Source organism: Elaeis guineensis, chromosome 9, assembly GCF_000442705.2.
Source record: "Elaeis guineensis isolate ETL-2024a chromosome 9, EG11, whole genome shotgun sequence".
Lineage (NCBI taxonomy): Eukaryota > Viridiplantae > Streptophyta > Magnoliopsida > Arecales > Arecaceae > Elaeis > Elaeis guineensis.
In genome coordinates this window covers 15,989,716-16,009,193 of record NC_026001.2, presented here as the reverse complement: position 1 = coordinate 16,009,193, position 19,478 = coordinate 15,989,716, and the positions used below count along the sequence as shown (strand labels likewise).

The 19,478-nt window shown below is 36.4% G+C and overlaps 1 protein-coding gene and 1 long non-coding RNA gene across 2 annotated transcripts in view; one reads left to right on the top strand and one right to left on the bottom strand.

Annotated features, from left to right (window-relative positions):
• Nucleotides 1–843: 843 nt before the first annotated feature.
• On the bottom strand, nt 844–18,642 carry LOC140851442 (uncharacterized). Its single transcript, XR_012134192.1, has 3 exons — nt 18,184–18,642; nt 1,320–1,403; nt 844–878 (listed from the first exon to the last, which is right to left on the bottom strand). It is a non-coding gene; the product is annotated as an uncharacterized lncRNA (long non-coding RNA).
• Nucleotides 9,485–19,478, top strand: part of LOC105039836 (uncharacterized) — a 198,508-nt gene continuing 188,514 nt past the window's right edge. The window contains exons 1-6 of the mRNA XM_073242971.1: nt 9,485–10,096; nt 10,181–10,425; nt 10,505–10,708; nt 10,811–10,903; nt 11,064–11,165; nt 11,259–11,618. Of these exons, the coding sequence (XP_073099072.1) occupies nt 9,898–10,096; nt 10,181–10,425; nt 10,505–10,708; nt 10,811–10,903; nt 11,064–11,165; nt 11,259–11,618 (1,203 nt within the window). The 5' untranslated portion in view covers nt 9,485–9,897. The remainder of the gene's footprint in view (nt 10,097–10,180; nt 10,426–10,504; nt 10,709–10,810; nt 10,904–11,063; nt 11,166–11,258; nt 11,619–19,478) is intronic.

Below are 19,478 nucleotides of genomic sequence, written 5' to 3'. Positions count from 1 at the left end.
ATACTCTATGATGAATTATGCAACATAGAAGTGTTTGATGCTATAACAATGAACCAACTTTGTTAGATCAAACCTATTTGGATCAATTATTTTTGGAGTAACTCATAATTTAATTAAGGTTGAAAATGTAGTTCAATAGTATTTACTATTAATAATTAGTAGTTGTTGAGCTTAATTATATGTTTATCAATCATAGTTTATGCATGTACATTCCGTATTTATTCTAAAGGATTCGTGTTTATCCTGGAAGTCAGTATTATTCTTTAGACGTTTCTTTTTATTTCTGTAGCAAAGTGTAGGTTTTTGTTTTTGCATGGCTAGTTTGTGTTTACTCTTAGAAATTAATGAAGTGGAGCCTAGTAATTAATGAAGTAGCTACTCTTATGGAAGAGTTTTTTTTTTTTTTTTTTGAAAGGATAATACCAAGGCATCGGTGCAGACGGACAAAAGTCATATGTGGCGGCCACCCAGAAGGAAATATAGAGTAGGCTTCCAATTTTGCAAGGTTTTCCTTTTTTTTTTTTGAACAGATAAGGATTTCTCTATTACCAGAATAAGAAGTCTACAAACCAAAAGAGAGTAACATGAAGTCTACAGAACTCATGCATAAGCTAAATAGAATACAAACCCAAAACGTAAAGCACAGTGTACACAGGAGAGACAGAAGTAAAGAAAACTGTAGTAACGACCACCAAGATAACATTCCTGAGAATGGCCATTAAAGGATGATTCTGAATAGGATAAGTGACCAAGCAGAGAACCTGTAACAAGAGTTGTAAAGCAGCCACATGGCGCTAGTCCACCTGGGATTGCATGAAACCACATAACTTAGAGCCTGTAACAAGAGATTTGAAGCAACCACATAGCAACTGGTCCACCTGCATAGCACTGAGTAAGATTGAAATATATTCAAAAGAGTGCAGGGGGCGATGAGGCTCCATGGATATGAAGCAGACAACACATGCAGAATGTTCAATAGCCCGAAGTAGCAGCCAGTCATAGCAAATCCAACATCATCTCATTATACAATACATGCAAAAGTATATGTATCAGAGAAGCCTATGTCATGGAAATGCTATTGAATAGGCATCAGCCTTTAAAATGCAAACTAAGTCAGGATGCTGAGGCAAATGATTGGAGCTAAAAGCAAAATCACCTGACAAGGCATATGAGGCAGCCCGGTCAGCTGCTTGATTGCCTTCTCGACAAATAGGAGAGCTTTTAATTTGAGGAAATCGAGTAAACCATAAATTAATATCTTACATCCAAGGGGTAAGAGTCATGCGATTTTGCCGTAAATTCTGGAGGCAAGAGATTACCACTGAAGAGTCCCCGTGGATCCAAATTGGTTGAGTGTAATGATGAGTAATAAGATATTTGATACCTGACCAGGCTCCTATAAGCTCTGCAAAAGCAACTGATGAACATGAAAGAAGTTTTCCACCTATTACAAGCATAGAACCTTCATGGTCTCGAATAACAAATCCACCTGCTGCATGTGTCGAGTTTACTGCCCCATCAAAGTTGATAGTGAGCATCCCAAAGGGAGGAGGCATCCAAAAAATTAAGTTAGCAGACAAAGGATGCTGTATGCACAGCCGAGGATTGCCCATCCTCCCTAGTACCTAAACTGGGATGTCACTATTTCTGAAGAAGCACTATTTGAAAATGAGTAATCATTAGCAAAACAGGCACATAGACGAAGCAGTTGGAAGGGTGGTATACATTGTGCTGGAAACAATCTCTAGTTTCTTGCATACCAAATGAGTGATGCCATATAAACAGCAAGTGCCTTACCTTTGTTTTCAAATCTTGGACTTGCTAGGGATGTCAAAAAGTCCGACAAAGAAGATGGAATAGCACAGCCATAATATTGTCTCAAAAGGAACCAGCATTGTTTAGCAAAAGCACAAGTAATAATAACATGTTGACAATCTTCCACCGAGTCGACACATATATCACATGCGGGGGAATTCAAATGTAGAATGTTTCTATACAACAACAGTTCTTTCATAGGTAGCCGTTGCCAAAATAGCTTCCAGCAGAAGCATTTGATATGTTTAGGAACTTTCAGATGCCATATCTAACCAGCATGATGACTAAATACGAGGGATGAAGATGAAAAGAGAGCAGCCCCAATATCTTTCGATGAAACAGTTAAAGATCTGGATTTGGCCCAGCCCAACTGATCAGACCAAATGGATTGCACCAAGGGCAATGATGTAATTATGGTCATCATATCAGTATTAAATATGCCGGCCAATGGAGAAAGATTCCATGTATTATCGGACAAGATAAAGTCCGCTACAATAAACTCTTCCAGATTTACATTCACATTAATGAAGGATGGCCAGCGAGTTATATTAGTTAGCCATGGATCCCTCCAAGTATTTATTGAGGCACCATTACCAATCAGCCACATAAATTAAAATTGAATGCATTGGCCAATAGAAGAGATTTTACGTCAAATAGGAGAGCAATAAGCAGGTGGATGATAAGATATCCAGGACCACGGAACTAGTTGAGCCCAAAGAGAAAAAGGTTGTAAGACTAAACACTACAAAAAAAGAGGACATTAACGACTATTTCTTGCCGACGCTTTTGAAAGCGTCGGCAGATTGCGCTGACCTGCCGACGCTTTTAAAAAGCGTCGTTCTTTAACGACGCTTAAAAGCGTCGTAAACTATGTGCGTGTCAACGCCGATGCTTTTAGAAAAAACGTCGTTAAATAAATAAAATACCGACGCGTTTTAACGACGCTAAAAAGCATCGTTAGGTTCGTTTAATACCACCCTCCTCCCGTGCCCTAATCTATTTACCGCGCCGCCCCTTTCCATCTTTCTCTCCGGTCTTCCTCGCCGCCGTCCCCATCTCTGCCACCGGTGCGCTCCGGTCTTCCTCGCCGCCGTCCTCGAGTACCTCTCCGCCGCCGTCCTCCGAGGTTGGTCCTTCTCCTCCCTTTTTCTCTTCGTCATTTAAGCTTTTGAGTTCTTGGTAATGTGAGGGGGGGGCGAGTAGGTGGGGGGTTGGTGCCGTGGAGAAATCGCGGGCCATAGGAGGGGGTGGGCTGTCGGGGGGTAGGTGGGCGGTGGCTCCGGCTGGGCGTGGTGGCGCAGAGAAGCCGCGGATCGTGGGGGGAGGTGGGCTGCGGTGGCGCGGAACCGGTTCTCCTCCCAAGGTCTCCGGCGATCCCTCTTCTCGCCAGCGGCCATGGAAGCTCTCCACGAATCAATAGGCCTATCGTGGCGTGTGCGGGGGCATGTCGGCCACCGTGAATTGGGTGTCCAACCTGATTGTGGCGCAGACATTCCTCTCAGTCATCTCTGTTTTGGGAACTTCAGGAACCTTTTTGATCATTGCTGGTGTGGCCATGGTGGCATTTGTCTTTGTGGTACTCTTTGTGCCGGAGACACAAAGAGTACCACAAATTTCTATCCAACTAAAAGTTTGAATGCTCCTGTATAGAGATTCACCACAGATCTGCTTAAAATTTATGCAACTTAAATCTAATATTTGTCTCTTTTAGATGAATCTAACAGAAGTTTGATCAGATTGAAAATAAGGAAGATTGACGGAGGCTTCATGATGAGGAGAGAGCCAAACAAGATGGTTTTCTCTTGAGTAAAACCTGCAAATGCATCGCATGATAAAAACTTGCAATTGATGATAGTTTAAAGAAATAGTGCCTCAACAACAAGTAGGTAAACAAACTACTTGGAGCCCTGCAATTCAAGTTGTATTAGAACTTAAGCCACATTGGAAAAGTTGTAGCAGCGGACGTACAAAAAAGTTCACTTCTTATGTTTCGTAGAAAGCTTGGAAAAAGAAGGGCATCTTTGATAGATATTTTGTCCAATATGTTGCAAGTAAATGCTAGGTTGAAGTATTTGATGTATGTGGAGATAAGGTTATTGTGAATGAAGAGAGCAGCATTGAAGCTACCAGTGGCAAGGACTAGGCATGAATCTAGGTGCCCAGGTAGAGGGGTGAGGTGGTGGTTCAGGCCATATGGAGGACAGAGATAAAGGTGAAGGAGAAGGGGAACAAAGATGGTGCATGGTGTCATAGAGGAGAAGGGGTTGGGTAGCGACCGAAGAGATGGATAAGGAATGGAGGAGAGGGGAAGAGAAGAGAGAAAACTTCTCCACCTTTGAGCAGGTGGAGAAGTTGTGGAGAGAGAAGGCATGGGGTAGTGATGGTAGTCAGCAGAGCCTCCTGGCAGCCGAGGCTTGACTTCTACGGCAACATTTGCTCCTACACCCACAGCCTTCGCTTTTTATAAGGCTAGTGTTTTGTGTGCAAGGAGATGTCAAATTTAGAGGATGAAGAGAGCAAACATCCTCACTCGGAGAGAAACGAGGGTATTTTTTTTCTTAGTGTTTTGCCTTCAATTCAGTCCACCACACCTGTAAAACAAATAAACAAATAATCATATGTATGTCTATATATATATATATATATATATATATATATATATATATATATATATATATATATATAATGTGCTTTTATTTTGGGGTGAAATTTTGCTTTATTAGCTGCAAATTTGCCTCAATGCTTGAAGGCAAATAGATTGCCCAAGACTTGGAGGCCAGAGACCCAGAGCTAATAATATTCTGCACGAAATAATTCTAGTTTTTAGATGCAAATTGTCTCAAGGCATGCGATTTGCTGTCATTTGGTTCGATCACCAGACATTGATTGTAACAACACATAAAAACAGTAAGCATATTTAATAGAAAATGGTAAGTCTAGTCATTAAGGGTGACAATTTTAACAAATTAAAAAGAATAGAGTAACAGGAGAAGAAAACAAAACCACAAGCCTTATACATGTCATGCACTCATGATGAAACTAAAAATTACAGATAACTACCTAGCACAATAAAGTAATTTAAACTACTTTCCTTTTCACTTCCAACACTAGGTTCCCTTTTGTGAAAAGTATAAATAGTAGTTTCTATTAGGTTATGCAAGGAATATCATAATACAATAAAATATGAGTGATCAAACGGTATTCAAGGTTTGTACCAAAAAATACTAATAATATCTAAGGTAAACTACAAAGGATGTGACTACCCAAATCTAGTTTGTATGTCCTTATTTGACATGTATTTATGGTTGAAAGTGGCTTTGTTTGATTTGTATGGTCTAATGTTCACATACTACTGATCAGTCCAATCAAATGACACTTATTTTTTTTTTCCTTGTGGCTCTTAGCCTAATGCTAGCGAGATATCAAGCTTTTCATTTATCAAATTAGACTTCATTTTGTTGTGATTGAAAAGTTAAATATCTTTTCTGTTATATGGAGATTATGAGCACATGGTGCATAGTTTTCTATATCATTGTGAAATATTCAAGTTGGTTGATAATCTCTCATTAAATTGTAGTATTAGTTGCAACTTTTTATCACAGAAATGGCTAGATTTTCAAATGCATGCTAAGTAGATTTTCATGGGTGTTTTTGTGATGGTTGTGAATTTAATACCAGGCAATGTTAATTATGAATTAATTTTAAAAAAAAAATTACATTGCATAGAAACATAGACCCGTCTTTTGATTAATGTACATATTCTATTGTATCCGTACATTTATTTATTTTTGTACGGATAAAAGAATTATGTACATTGATCAATTGATTGTCCAGTATGGACAGTTTGGAAAATGTGAGTAATTCTATAGGTCATTATCATAATCAAATGGTATGCTGAGGGTTCGGAATAAATTTCGGATGGTATTTTCCTTTTGTTCTTCCTATACGGAAGAACTAAGGGGAAATGCTGTCGAAATTTTTTTCGGCTCTTGTTGCATATCATTTGATTTTTGTAATTGACCTATAGAATTAATGCATTTTCTGAATGGGATAGGACCTTCTTTACCTATTAGTTGATGATAGCAAGCATTTACTATGTAAACTTTATCTAGCTGTTATTTTTTTGGATTTTATGAAATGACTGATATTTTTTACTCATTGCATTAATATAGATTGTATAATTTTTTTTTATTTTTAGATAAATTGCAAGTTCGGTCAGTTTATCCTACAATGGACAAAAGTTGGATAAATAAACCAAGGAATAGTAAAGAATATTTAGATGGAGTTCATGACTTCATTAAATTTGGTATGGAGAAAAGTAGTTTGAATGGAAAGATTTTATGTCCATGTCGGAAATGTGTAAATAGTTCTTCTTTAGATCCACAAAATGTTGAAGAACATTTGGTATGGAATGGTTTTTTAAGAGGTTATACCGACTGAATTTTTCATGGAGAATCTATGTTGCCATCATCATGTAACCAACCCCTGACTCATTGCGGATCCACTAGCCTAGAAGATAATTCTGCAAGAGATGATGATATAAGGGGTTTGATCACAGATGCTTTTGGATTTGATGTTCAAAATTTAAGAGAATCCAGTAGTATACAAGAAACAGTTGGGATGTTTGATGGATGTACGCATACGGAACGTATGCATGTTGAGGAGCCCATACATACATCTAATGATGAGACAGCTCATTATCACACCTTAATGAAAGATGCAGACGAAGAATTATATCCGGATTGTATAAAATTTTCTAAGATTTCTTTTCTTGTACATTTATTTCATATAAAATACTTGAATGGATGTTCTGGAAAGAGTTTTACCATGCTGCTCAAGTTATTAAAGGATGTATTTCCAGAAAGTACTCGTTTACCACCATCGTATTATGAAGCCAAGAAAGTAGTAAAGGAATTGGATCTTGGATACGAAAAGATTCATAGTTGTCCGAAAGATTGTATGTTATATCGGGGTGAAAATACTAATCAAGAGTCATGCAATGTATGTGGATCTTCAAGATGGATAACACAAAAAGAAGATCGAGATGATGTACTGAATGAAGTGGATGCAACGCGGAGTAAAAAGAAACCGGCCAAGGTATTGCGTTACTTTTCTCTTATACCTAGATTGAAAAGGATTTATGCATCATCAAAAACAGCTTCATCAATGAGATGGCATCATGAAGGACGTACAAAGGATGGAATGTTGAGACATCCAGCAGATAGTCTTCAATGGAAAGCATTTGATGATAGGCATCCTGATTTTGCCTCTGATGTTCGCAGTGTTAGGTTTGGCTTAGCTTCTGATGGCTTCAATCCATTTCGGACCCTGAGTTCTACCTACAGCACTTGGCCAGTCGTTTTGATACCTTACAATTTGCCACCGTGGATGTGCATGAAACAATCATCACTTATCTTGTCAATGGTTATTCCAGGAGATAAGGGTCCAGGCAATGATATTGATATTTTTCTACAGCCTTTGATAGAGGAATTGAAACAGTTGTGGGAGGGTGTTGATGCATTTGATGCTTCCAACGGCCAAACATTTAAACTACGGGCAGCTTTGTTATGGACTATTAATGATTTTCCAGCATATGCCAATTTATCTGGCTGGAGTACAAAGGGACGGGTCGCATGTCCTTGTTGTGAAGATTCAACACATTCAATTTGGTTAAAACATGGAGGTAAATTTTGTTACATGGGACATCGTCGATGGTTGGAAGCAAATCATCCGTTTCAATTTCAGAAAGATTTGTTTGATGGTACTATAGAATTGGGATGTGCCCCTATTCTACCTTCTGGAACTGATGTTCATAGACAAATGGATGGCATGAATTACAGCTATAGTAAGCACTCAAAGTCCTCTAAAAAAAGAGGAAGGGATGATGTTGAAAGCTCAGTGCACGAAGGGTTACCAGAGGAAGTCAGTATCAGTACTATAGATGCAGAGTTGTTTCAAGATCCAGACAATTATTTCGAGGATGAAAATGAGGAAGACACACAGATAGCATCTACACAACAGCCAAGTAAACATTTATGAAAAAAATGAAGTATCTTTTTTGACTTACCTTATTGGAAACATAATCTTATTCGGCACAATCTTGATGTCATGCATATAGAGAAGAATATTTGCGATAATTTACTTGGAACATTTTTAAACCTTGATGGAAAGAGCAAAGATAACATGAAGGCACGTCTTGATTTAAAAGAAATGGGTATCCGACAGGAACTTCATCCTAAAATGCTTGCTAATGATAGAATTTATGTGCCTCCTGCATGTTACACAATGTCTGCTCGAGAAAAGGATAATTTTTTGGGAGTTTTGAAAAGTATCAAAGTACCCGATGGATATGCATCGAATATTTCACGATGTGTGCATCTAAAGGATCGAAAACTTTCAAATCTTAAAAGTCATGATGGTCACATATTGATGCAAGATATTTTTCCAATAGCTTTAAGATCGTCATTGCCGAAACAAGTTGTTACAATTGTACTTCGATTATCGTCATTCTTTAAGGCATTATGTTCCAAAGTTATTGATCCTCGGGAACTTGATCAGTTAGAATCGGATATTGCAATTACACTTTGCCAGATGGAAAAGATTTTTCCTCTTGGATTTTTCACTATTATGGTACATCTGCTCATTCACCTAGCTTCAGAAGTTAAAGTTGGTGGACCGGTACATTATAGATGGATGTATCCTATTGAGAGGTATTATTGCAAACCTTAAATCTTTTGATAATTTTATTAGAAACAACAGCATACTGATATTTTAATAAATATTTAATTCTTGAAGGTATCTTGTGCGTCTTAAAGATTATGTGCGAAATAGAGCCTATCCCGAAGGCTCGATTGCTGAAGCATATATTGCGGATGAATGTTTGACATTTTGTTCAAGATATCTTCAAGGTATAGAGACTATTTTTAGTCGACCTCAACGGCATAATGACTTTGTGGAGAATGCAGAACTGTATAAGTTCTTAACTGCTGGAAAATTCTTGGGAAGAGGTGAAGGTATTGTACTTGATCAAAAATCCTTAGCACAAGCACATCGTTATGTGTTACTTCATAGTGACATAATATCTGACCATCGCAGGTTAGTATATTTAAGGAATGACATCAAAATTTAAATTTTATATTAGATATAATATTCTAAATGATATATTTATATTTTATGCAGTAAATTTTTAATTTATCAGAGACGAGCCAATCATAACATTCGTCCTAATGCAAGGATTGAACAGCGATGGTTGGTCGAGTTATTTCCTATGTGGCTTTCGAATCAGGTGTGATTTATATTTAATTATGGGATATATTAATTTTTGATACATATTTAATATCAGATAACTCAACTGCACTTCGTCATATCATTTTTTGTTAGGTATCAAAGATGATGGAGACAAATAATTCAGATGAACTAATAGCTCTTGCTCGAGGACCTAACAAGATTGTGAATAGATATAACGGTTTCATAATTAATGGCTTTAAATTTCATATTAGAGAACGGGAGAAATTTAGAAAAACACAGAATAGCGGTGTTATGGTGGAAGCGGATGGAAAATCCTATTATGGTGCACTTAAAGATATCTATGAGTTGGATTATTATAAAAAATTTAAAGTAGTACTGTTTAGATGTGATTGGATAGACATAAACTCACCAAGGGGTTTGAAACAAGATGCAAATGGATTTACACTTATAAATTTTTCAAGGGTGATACACACTGGTGTGTTATTGAAGGATGACCCATTCATTTTTTCATCTCAAGCTCGTCAAGTATTTTATGTACAAGACGCAAAAGATAAAGATTGGTTTACTGTCATCAAAACAAAACCTAGAGACTTATATGATATGAGAAACCAAGTGGAGGATGATGACGATGACACTTATACACAATGTATGCCCTACAATTTTGTGCCAGCTGATGATTTAAATGCTACGACGACGTTGGTTAGAACAGAATTCGAAGAAAACACTACTGCTTGATTGTTACTGGTAATAATTATTTATGATGTATATATTTTGCATTAATTATTGTGTTATTTTACTCCATATATTAACTGATTCTACCTTTTATTTATATAAATGCTAGGTGACATCATGAGTCGCAGGGGACGATATGCTGGTGTGCAGTTCCAGTTTTCACAGACAGAGGCCGGTACGTCTTCTTCAGCACAGCAGCTTGAGGCCAGTTCAGCTGCACAGCATTCTGAGCCCTGTCCTTCATCATCAGCACAGCACGATCCTCCTGTTCATCAGCCAGATGATGAGATACACGTGCAGGGTATATATTGTCTTTCATGTAATTTTTTTTTTATTTTATTTTATGTATATTTATGATATAGTTACTTTTATGTACTTTTTGCAGACGGATCCGGGAGAGTACGCCCCAGACGCGGACCCACAGTAGTACGAGATGTGTGGCAGATGCGTGAGGGCGAGAGGATTGTTGTGGAGTGCAATCAGCTAGGTCAGCCAATTAAGAAAGCTGCCTGCTTATTGACTTCATTTTTGGGGACTGTTGCTCGGAGGCCTCAGCTATGTCCGTTGGGCTATGCAAAATGGAATGACATGCTTCCAACGTACAAAGTTGAGCTCCTCCGAGTTATAGAGGTAATGAATTGATGTTCATACTGTATATTAATTGTTAATCATTTATATAATTTATTTCATTTAACTTTTTTTTTTATAGAGCAAGTTTGTTCTCCCTCCATCCACTCATGATTTTGTAATGAAGTCTCTCAACCGCAAATGGAAAGAATATAGAGCACAATTGAAGAAGGACTATATGAGACAGGGTATGACAGAGGAGGAGGTTGCTAGGAATTGTCCTCCTGATGTACCCCCTCATCAGTGGATGGAGTTGGTTCATTATTGGTTCTCCGAGAGGGCACAGGTATATTATCTGTTTATTATCTTTTTTTCCTAAATATTTTATAAAAATATTGATTTTTATTATATATTGTATATATAACAAGTTCTTTACTTTATTTTACAGACTTATTCTGCTATTGGTAGAGCTGCACGAGCAGCTCAGTCTGTTCCTCATACATCGGGGTCGAAGAGTTATGCACGACTCCGACAGGAGTTTGTATGTTCCTTAAACTTTCATAATTAACTTTTAATTTTTATGTTCAAATATTTATATAATTAATATCTTTATGTATCGTGGACCATGTCTGTATCATGATACTCATATATTTTTTTAAATTATCATAACTGTTTGCTTAAAATTAAAATTATTTGTGTAGGAGGATGAGCATGGGAGGGAACCCGGACAAGTGGAGTTTTACCGGATGACTCATACTCATCAGGATGGTACTTTTGTTCGAGATGAGTCGAGAGATTTATATGTACGACATTATTAATATTATATTTTTTGCAATGATTTAAATTTAATTTTGTTAGCTATTAATGTATAACTCTTGTTTTCAAAAAAAATACAGGAGAGGGCTACATCTCTCATTGCGGAGCGTGACGACGAATCCGCAGCATCTACGCAGCAGAGCCGTATCGAGGCCGAGGTATTCACAGAGTTGATGGGACCAGAGCGCTACGGCCGAGTGAGGGGTTATGGAGTAGGAGTCACCCCCACTCAGTTATTTGAGGTTAGTAGATATACGCAGCATGCTGCAGCAGATGCTCAGGATTCACGCGTTCGCAGACTCGAGGCGGAGATACAGGAGATTAGACAGAGTCGTGCCGCTGAGATGGAGGAGATGCGACAGAGCCGTGCCGAGATGCAGGCTATGAGGGGACAGATTGATCGCCTTACATCTTTATTAGAGATGTATGGTTCATCTCAGGTAAATACATAATATTAAATATATATTTTTGTATTAATTTAATGATTTATATATTTTATTTATAGATATGCAAATCATGCTTTTGATATATTTTTTGTAGTCTCCTGGCATATCAGGCACCCGTCGAGATAGCGGCACGTCACGTGGAGACAACGACGACCATCCGTCTGCAGATTGATAATATTTTATTTTTATTGTATTTTTATATTTATTTATATTACTCTTGATTGTAATGGACGATTAGTACTTTATTTTTATTTATATAAAATATTATCTTTTGGTTTGATTAAATTTTCTATTTAAGTTTGCTTTTGATGTGAATGATGGTGATTGTACAGGTGTGAATGTGAATGTGGTGATTGTACATGTTTATTGTATTGTACATGTTTATTGTACAGGTGTGATATGATTTCGTACAGGAATGTATTGTATTCTAATTTTTTTTTAGATAATATCTGTATTTTTTTTTCCTCTTAAAACCTTTAACGACGCTTATAAGCGTCGTTAAAATTATTTTAACGACGCTTATAAGCGTCGTTAAAGACAAAAAGCCGACGCTTCGAAAAGCGTCTTGGTAGACTGTACGGTCACGCGGGGTCATTAACGACGCTTTAAAGCGTCGTTAAATTTGTCTTTTGCGACGCTTATAAGCGTCGTAAAGATTTACATTAACGACGCTTATAAGCGTCGTTAAGACAAATTTAACGACGCTTTAAAGCGTCGTTAATGTAAATATTTACGACGCTTTAAAGCGTCGTTAAAAAATAACGACGCTTTTAAAAAGCGTCGGCGCTATTCGTCCCCACTCTTACATAGTCGACGCTTTGTCGATGCTTTTCGAAGTGTCGTAAAGCCAAATAGCGACGCTTTAAAGCGTCGTTAATGACCATTAATAGCGTCGTTAATGACCATTTTTCCTATAGTGAAATCAGCCGCCAATTTTCCCAATAATATGGCTTACTGGTGATGAAGAGAAAGAAAACCCAATCCGTCAGCAGTTTTAGGAAAACAATTAGTTTCCCAAGAAGTAAGATGAAACCGTCGTTGATTAGAGCTAGGAATGCCCCCACAGGAATGCTCGGAATTCACGTTCAATGTAATCCAAAACAGAAGCCGGAATAGGTAAAGAGGCCATTGCATGTACCAGAATAGAGGCCAAAATTGATTGAAGAAGTGTTGTCCTACCAGCAAAGGAAAGGGCCTTCCTTTTTCAAGACTGGATTTTCTAGCCAAATTTTTTTAGTAATAAAATTAAAATCAGCTGGGTAGAATTTAGAAGTAGCAATAGGAACTCCCAAGTATTTCTATATTCTCCATTTATGGGGTATTACTAAGATAGAAGCAATAGTACGTTTAATAGATGGATCAATTAAAGAACTAAGAATTATAAACGATTTGGCTTTGTTAACCAACTGACCCAAATAATAGCAGTAAGCATCCAACAATAATTTGAGCATAAGAGCATCGTGAATCGTAGCTTTTGCAATAAGAAGATAGTCATTGGCAAAGAATAAGTGAGAAATAGAAGGCCCATTCCAACCTGGAATATACGGCTGTAGCAGCTTTGACTGGATTGCCATTTGTAGAGTAAGAGAAAATATTTCAGGACAAAGCAAGAATAGAAAAGGAGATAGTGGACAACCCTACCTTAGGCCACAAGATGTCGGGAACCAATCAGTAGGTGACCCATTAACTAGAAGAGCGAAATGGGGATTAAAAATGCATGCAGCAATCCATTGAATAAATTGATCGGGAAAATTGAACTGCTTGGAAACTTTTAATAAGAAATCCCATTGGATCTGATCATAGGCTTTTTTTATGTCCACTTTAATCAATAGTAAGCCCCGAGAAGGAGGAGCATGACTAAGAGAGTACATGATCTCTTGGGCAATTAGAATGTTCTTCATAATAGATCATCCCCCTACAAAAGCCCCTTGATTGAATGAAATGAGATTTAGCATCAAAGGTTTCATTCGATTGAGTAAAACAGTAGCAACTATCTTGTAGATAGTATTGTAGAGACTAATGGGCCTAAAATCTGAAGGCTTGGCAGGGTGTTGAATTTTAGGTATCAAAGTAAGATAGGTAAGCTTCCATGAATCTGGCATCCACAAGGTTTGGAAAACTGAAAGAACTGCCTACACCACATCGTGCCCAACGATATGCCAAAAATCTTTAAAGAAAGAGGTAGAAAATCCATCAGGCCCAAGGGATTTATCTGGATTCATGGATTGTAGGGCCTTGATAATCTCATCTTTCGATATGGGTGAGAGAAGGATTTGCTGATGAGTAAGAGATAAGACTAAAGACACATGAGGTAGCCACATATCAGTCGAAGAATGCATAAGGTTGCATCGAGACTGAAAATGTTGTTGTAGAATAGATCTTATAGCACTGTCCTCGTATACCCATTGGCCAGATTCCCTTTTGACAGTAGAGATCTGGTTTCACCTATTACAGAGAGTAGTAGTCCGATGAAAGAATTTTGAATTAGTATTCCCCTCCTTAAGCCATTGGATACGCAATCTTTGCCACTAATAATATTCTTGCATGGATAGGATACAATTATACTGTTGGAGGAGTTGAAGTAATTGGATATGATCATCATGTGATAGAAACCCCATTTGGGACTCCAAATATTGAAGAAATAAAATTTGATTATATCGGTCTTCATTTTGCTATGTTTTCTTTAATATCAATTTTAAAGAAAAAATCTAAAAGTCAAAAATTTGTATTAACGGAGTCATCAATTTTTTGATTAAAAAAAAAATATGACATTCTCTTTCTTTCTCGTTTTTATAATATACTTTGTATCGGTACCTACTGTATGGCCAGATGATACGTACCAAGTAAATTAATCATTAAACAAGTCAATATATACCTCTACATAAATGGATACATAATTTGTAGGATGTGAAATTCACTGATACACAATGCACAACCAGGTGATGTATACTTAATAAATTAGTCATTCAGAATTCAATATACATATTCAAACAAATAGATATAAGTTTTTAAAACATCATATTCTCCCACACATTATATGGTTATGTGATACATACTTATCGACTTTCTGATATATACAATAAGATTCTTTGATACATATTTAGTAGTGATCCAATATACACCTCTAGGTAAAAAGCATGTTTCAGAAACTACATATCGATTTATCTGAAGGTCATGTACATTAGATCACATTGGATGTGTTTCAAATGAGCTTGTAGTGTGTATCATGAAGTCGACAAGTATATATCACTTGGCTATATAGTATATAATATTTCAAAAACTATTCTTTTTTTATTATGAGACTGATGTCTACGTCAATAGAATAAGGCTCTGTTTGGCTCAACTTTTAAAGTGTCAGAAAGTACTTTCTAGCCCTTCAAAAGTATTTTTGGATGATACAGTGGTGTTTGATAAAAATTGGGAAAGTTATTTTAACTTTACCAAAAAACTGAAAAGGTCTGCTAGAGAAAAGCTATATTTTGGAGTTTCTTCACAAAATTACCTTCTGCTCAATGTCAAAAAGCTATTTTGATTTAAATGAAAAGTTTTCAATGACCAAAGTGCCATCAACAAATCTCATAATTACATCTTATATCATATCAAATCTCTCCAAAAGTACTTGCTGCCATGTTGCTTGCACATGAGTTGTGGTGTGGCTTGGACGATGCAGCAATGTATCGATTGGACTCATCTCATCACATGCATTGTCGGTACGATTGAAAATGTTCTCAATATTGGTTATTATACTTTCCTGTTTTAATTCTATAACTTTGAAGAAGTACGATATGTACATCTTTTATTATAGAGGATGTATTGCAAAACTACATAACGACTAATTAAAAGATTATTAATTAGTTAGGGATCACCATCAGTAATGTTTTTGCTCAGTCAGACGTAACATAGTGACTAATTAAAAGATTATTAATTAGTTAGGGACCATCATCAGTAATGTTTCCCCTCAATCAAATGTGTGTTGTCGGACTGCGGGGAAACACATCCCATGATAGACAACACGTCCGACTGAGGGGTAACACATCTCTTGGCAGACTCAACCTAATGTTCATAGAACTAGAATACTAAGAAACTAGCATAGTGGCCGGGTGATGCTCGGACCTATTGATTTTGTAAATCAAAAGTAGTAGTTTCGATCAAAATGAACTGGAATAGTGAAATTGTTTAGAAATTAATAATTTATAATGTTAAAAATGTAGTAGATATGGTGAACTATGGAGCATATAATACTTTGTTTCAGATCATTCAATCTTCATTAGAATATATAATTATTATTTTTTTATTGTTTGAATATGGTTGATGGTTGGCATTCATAGATGATTTCATCAGTTATCTTTTCAAGAATCATTTTTTTCATGCTCGTCCATACCATTACTATTTTATTATGGCTGCATTATAGAACATATTTATCGGTAGTTATTTATTTATAAATACATAAATAATTTATATTTTTCTATCATTATATTAATTTTGTCTTCAAACTATGGTGCAAAATTCTTCTTAATTAATTTGCATCTAATATCTGAAAGCTCATTAGTGTCATTGTTATTTTTTTTGTTCTTCAGTTCCTATATGAGTAACAATGCAATCAATATAAGATAAGAATATACATGATTAATGCAAGGAGTCAATAGTGAACTATTTTAGCACAAACCTGAACATTTGGCATTGGTAGTGTAGTTGATGCCAATATTCATCCTTTTTGTCTGTGGGAACAATTTGGAATAGTAAATTACAGTGAACAGCTGATTTATATAATAGTAGCAGAAATATGAATGTGGAATCAATGACATAGTGATATAAGCCATCCAATTCATATTTGATCTAGAGTTATTTCTTTTATGAATTCTTCTTCTAATTTTGTATTTGGAACAAATATCTTGATCACTGTGTAATTGTCAAAATCTCGAATTACATTGTAAGCTGTGACCTTAATTTAGAAAATGCATGTCCTGCTACATAGTTTATTGATAATAGGAGGAATATCTTGAGCATCACCATTTTATACTTTTAGAAGCTCCATGGTAGATACTTGGACTAATTTTTTTATTTCTTTATCGAAAATCATAAAAATGACAGATTCGCTGTCATTTTTGACATCAATGTGCACTTTGTATTTATGGATTTTTAGAGACTCTATGAGCGCTAGAATCCAGAAACAATTATGAATTAATGATACATTATAAGATTGGAGGAGATCATACTTTGCCATTGGAAATTTAGAGATTCTATTGCATGAAGCACACCAAAAGTAGCTGTCGACCTTATTGACCTTTTTTTTTTTTTTTTCTGTGCACTTTTCACATGCCATATAACACCAGCCTGGAGGGTTGTTTATTTAAGGATGGTGTCTTTTTATTATTTTATTTTATTATATTTTTGAGACTGTAGCTCATTGAAATTGAATCAAAATCTCTTGAAACTTCAAACACTCACGCGGAAGAATAGAAGAAAAGAAAAAAAACGGGGGAATAGAAGAAATCCAATTTTGAACTCAATTTGCTTGCTTATAATGAGTCTGAATTGCTCAATGTTCTTGGTGTCAACTCTAGGCAGCTTCTGCAGGATGGTGGAGTAGATAAAAGGAATGTGAATGATCTGATGGCTGGTTTGACTCTCAATGGAATGGCCCAAGAGAACAAACAACCTAGACCTGCTGGAGCATCTGGAGGTGGGCTGCAATAATAGTTATTGTAGCAACTTCAAAGACTTCCATTCATTTTTCCTGAAAAACTTTTTCAATCTTCCATCATCTCATTAAGCATCATGATTTTAAAATATTTCTTAAGAGCCACCCTGAATATAGTGACATCATTTAATCCCTGTTAAACCTGAACATGGCAGTCTTGAAACAATTTCAATATTACCAGCATCCAGCTTGGTGTTCTTTGGTTGTCCTCCCAGAAGTTTGTGCTCAATATTTTTTCCCATCCAACTGGACCCTCCGTAGCATAGTTTTATTTGATTGGGATCTTGAAGGTACACTTTTTTATATAATAGATTTTATCTTATGGTTGTATTAGATTTTGTCTAAAATTTGTAGTTTTATTAAAACTTTAATCGTGCTCTCCATAACTATCTGGTTTGTTTAAGTTTAATACTATTTGTTATGCCTTTTCTCTTTAAGAATAAAGGCTTCTGATAGAGAGGAAGAAAGAGGGAAAATGCTTTAGATAATGGGGACAAAAGAAATAACAAAAGAAAACCCAAACAATATATATTCGCATTGTTTCCTTAACGAAAAACTCGGTAGTTTCAGATCAAAATCTCTTCAAACTTCAAACTCTCACGCAGAAGAATGGAAGAAAAGAAATGCCAATGGAGGATATTCTTCAGCCCTCCCTGATATCTTCCAGCTTTCAAATAATTCAGTTGAAAGCCATAATCCGTGAACAGCTGGAAGAAAGAGGAGGCTAAAGCTTTCGATTTTATATCGGTGTGATTCTCACATGTGTGTGCTTAAGAAGTCAAAAATTGAAGATTCCATGTTCTAGGAAGTCACTACAACCAGAGAATTGAAACTAACAGGGGAATAGAAGAAAAGCACGGCTGCAACCGTACCGCTCCGGCCACGGTGGCGGCGGCCTTTCGGGTGGCGGTCCATTAGGGGTCCGCCCGCCCTATATCCGCTCCGGCCGCTCGAAGCCTCCCAGCCGATTGGGGTCAAACGAAGAAATTAGGGACTCACGGTCTCTACCCTTCCTGCGTCGGAGCAGATTCAAGAATGGCGATCACAGTCCGCCCGCCCTACATCCGCTCCGGCCACTCAAAGCCTCCGAATGCCGCGGCGTCGGCCTTCCAGGTGACGGTCCATTAGGAGTCCGCCCACCCTATATCTGCTGCAGCTGCTTGAGGCCTCCCAGCCGATTGGGGTCAAACGCCGCGGTCTCTACCCTTCCTGCCTCACTTCCTGCGTTGGAGCAGATTCAAGTATGGCGATTACGGTCCGCCTGCCCTACTCGAAGCCTCCAAGCACCGCGGTGTCGGCCGTCCGAGTAACGGTCCATCAGGGGTCTGCCCGCCCTATATCAGCGCAGATTCAAGTATGGCGATGACTTGACACGTGGCCCCATAAGAGATTATGTTATAATCCTACGTGCCAATACGAAATACCTTTAATGTATCTATATATTACTTTATTATTATTACTAGCACTCAATATTTACATTATAAAATTTAATTAATTATTATGATAATATTTATTAATTAATTCAATGATGAGTTAAAAAAAATCTCTGAGAGTTGTTTTTTTCAATGATGATTTTTCAAATCAGATTGCTATATTTGATATTATTTTTTATATATTATTTATATTTATATTTTTATTTAAAAAATATAAAAAATAAAAAAATAAAATTAGACACATGGTATTACAGAAGATTATCCTATAATCTTACATGTCCATACAAAATATCACTCCTAATACCCAATTAATCTCATGATGAGATCAAAACGGTCTCGGAGTTCTTCTTTCTAAAAATAGCCTCCCAAATTAGTGAAAATTATTAAATTTGATATTATTTTTTTATCATACTATTTATACTCTCATTTCTTATTTTAAAAATATAAAAAATAAAAAAATAAAATTTGACAAGTGGTATTATGGGAGATTATTATTCAATCTTACGTGTCAACATGAAATGTCACCTTTAATATTTCTGTCTTGCTTTACTATTACTATATAGATATAGAAACTATTATTATATAGATAGATAATAGATTTATATGGTTAATTCTTATTTTCTATTTAAAAAAATAAAATTTGACATCAGGCATTATGGAGAATTATCTTATAATTTTATGTATTAACACGGAATGCTACTCCTAATATCTATATATTAT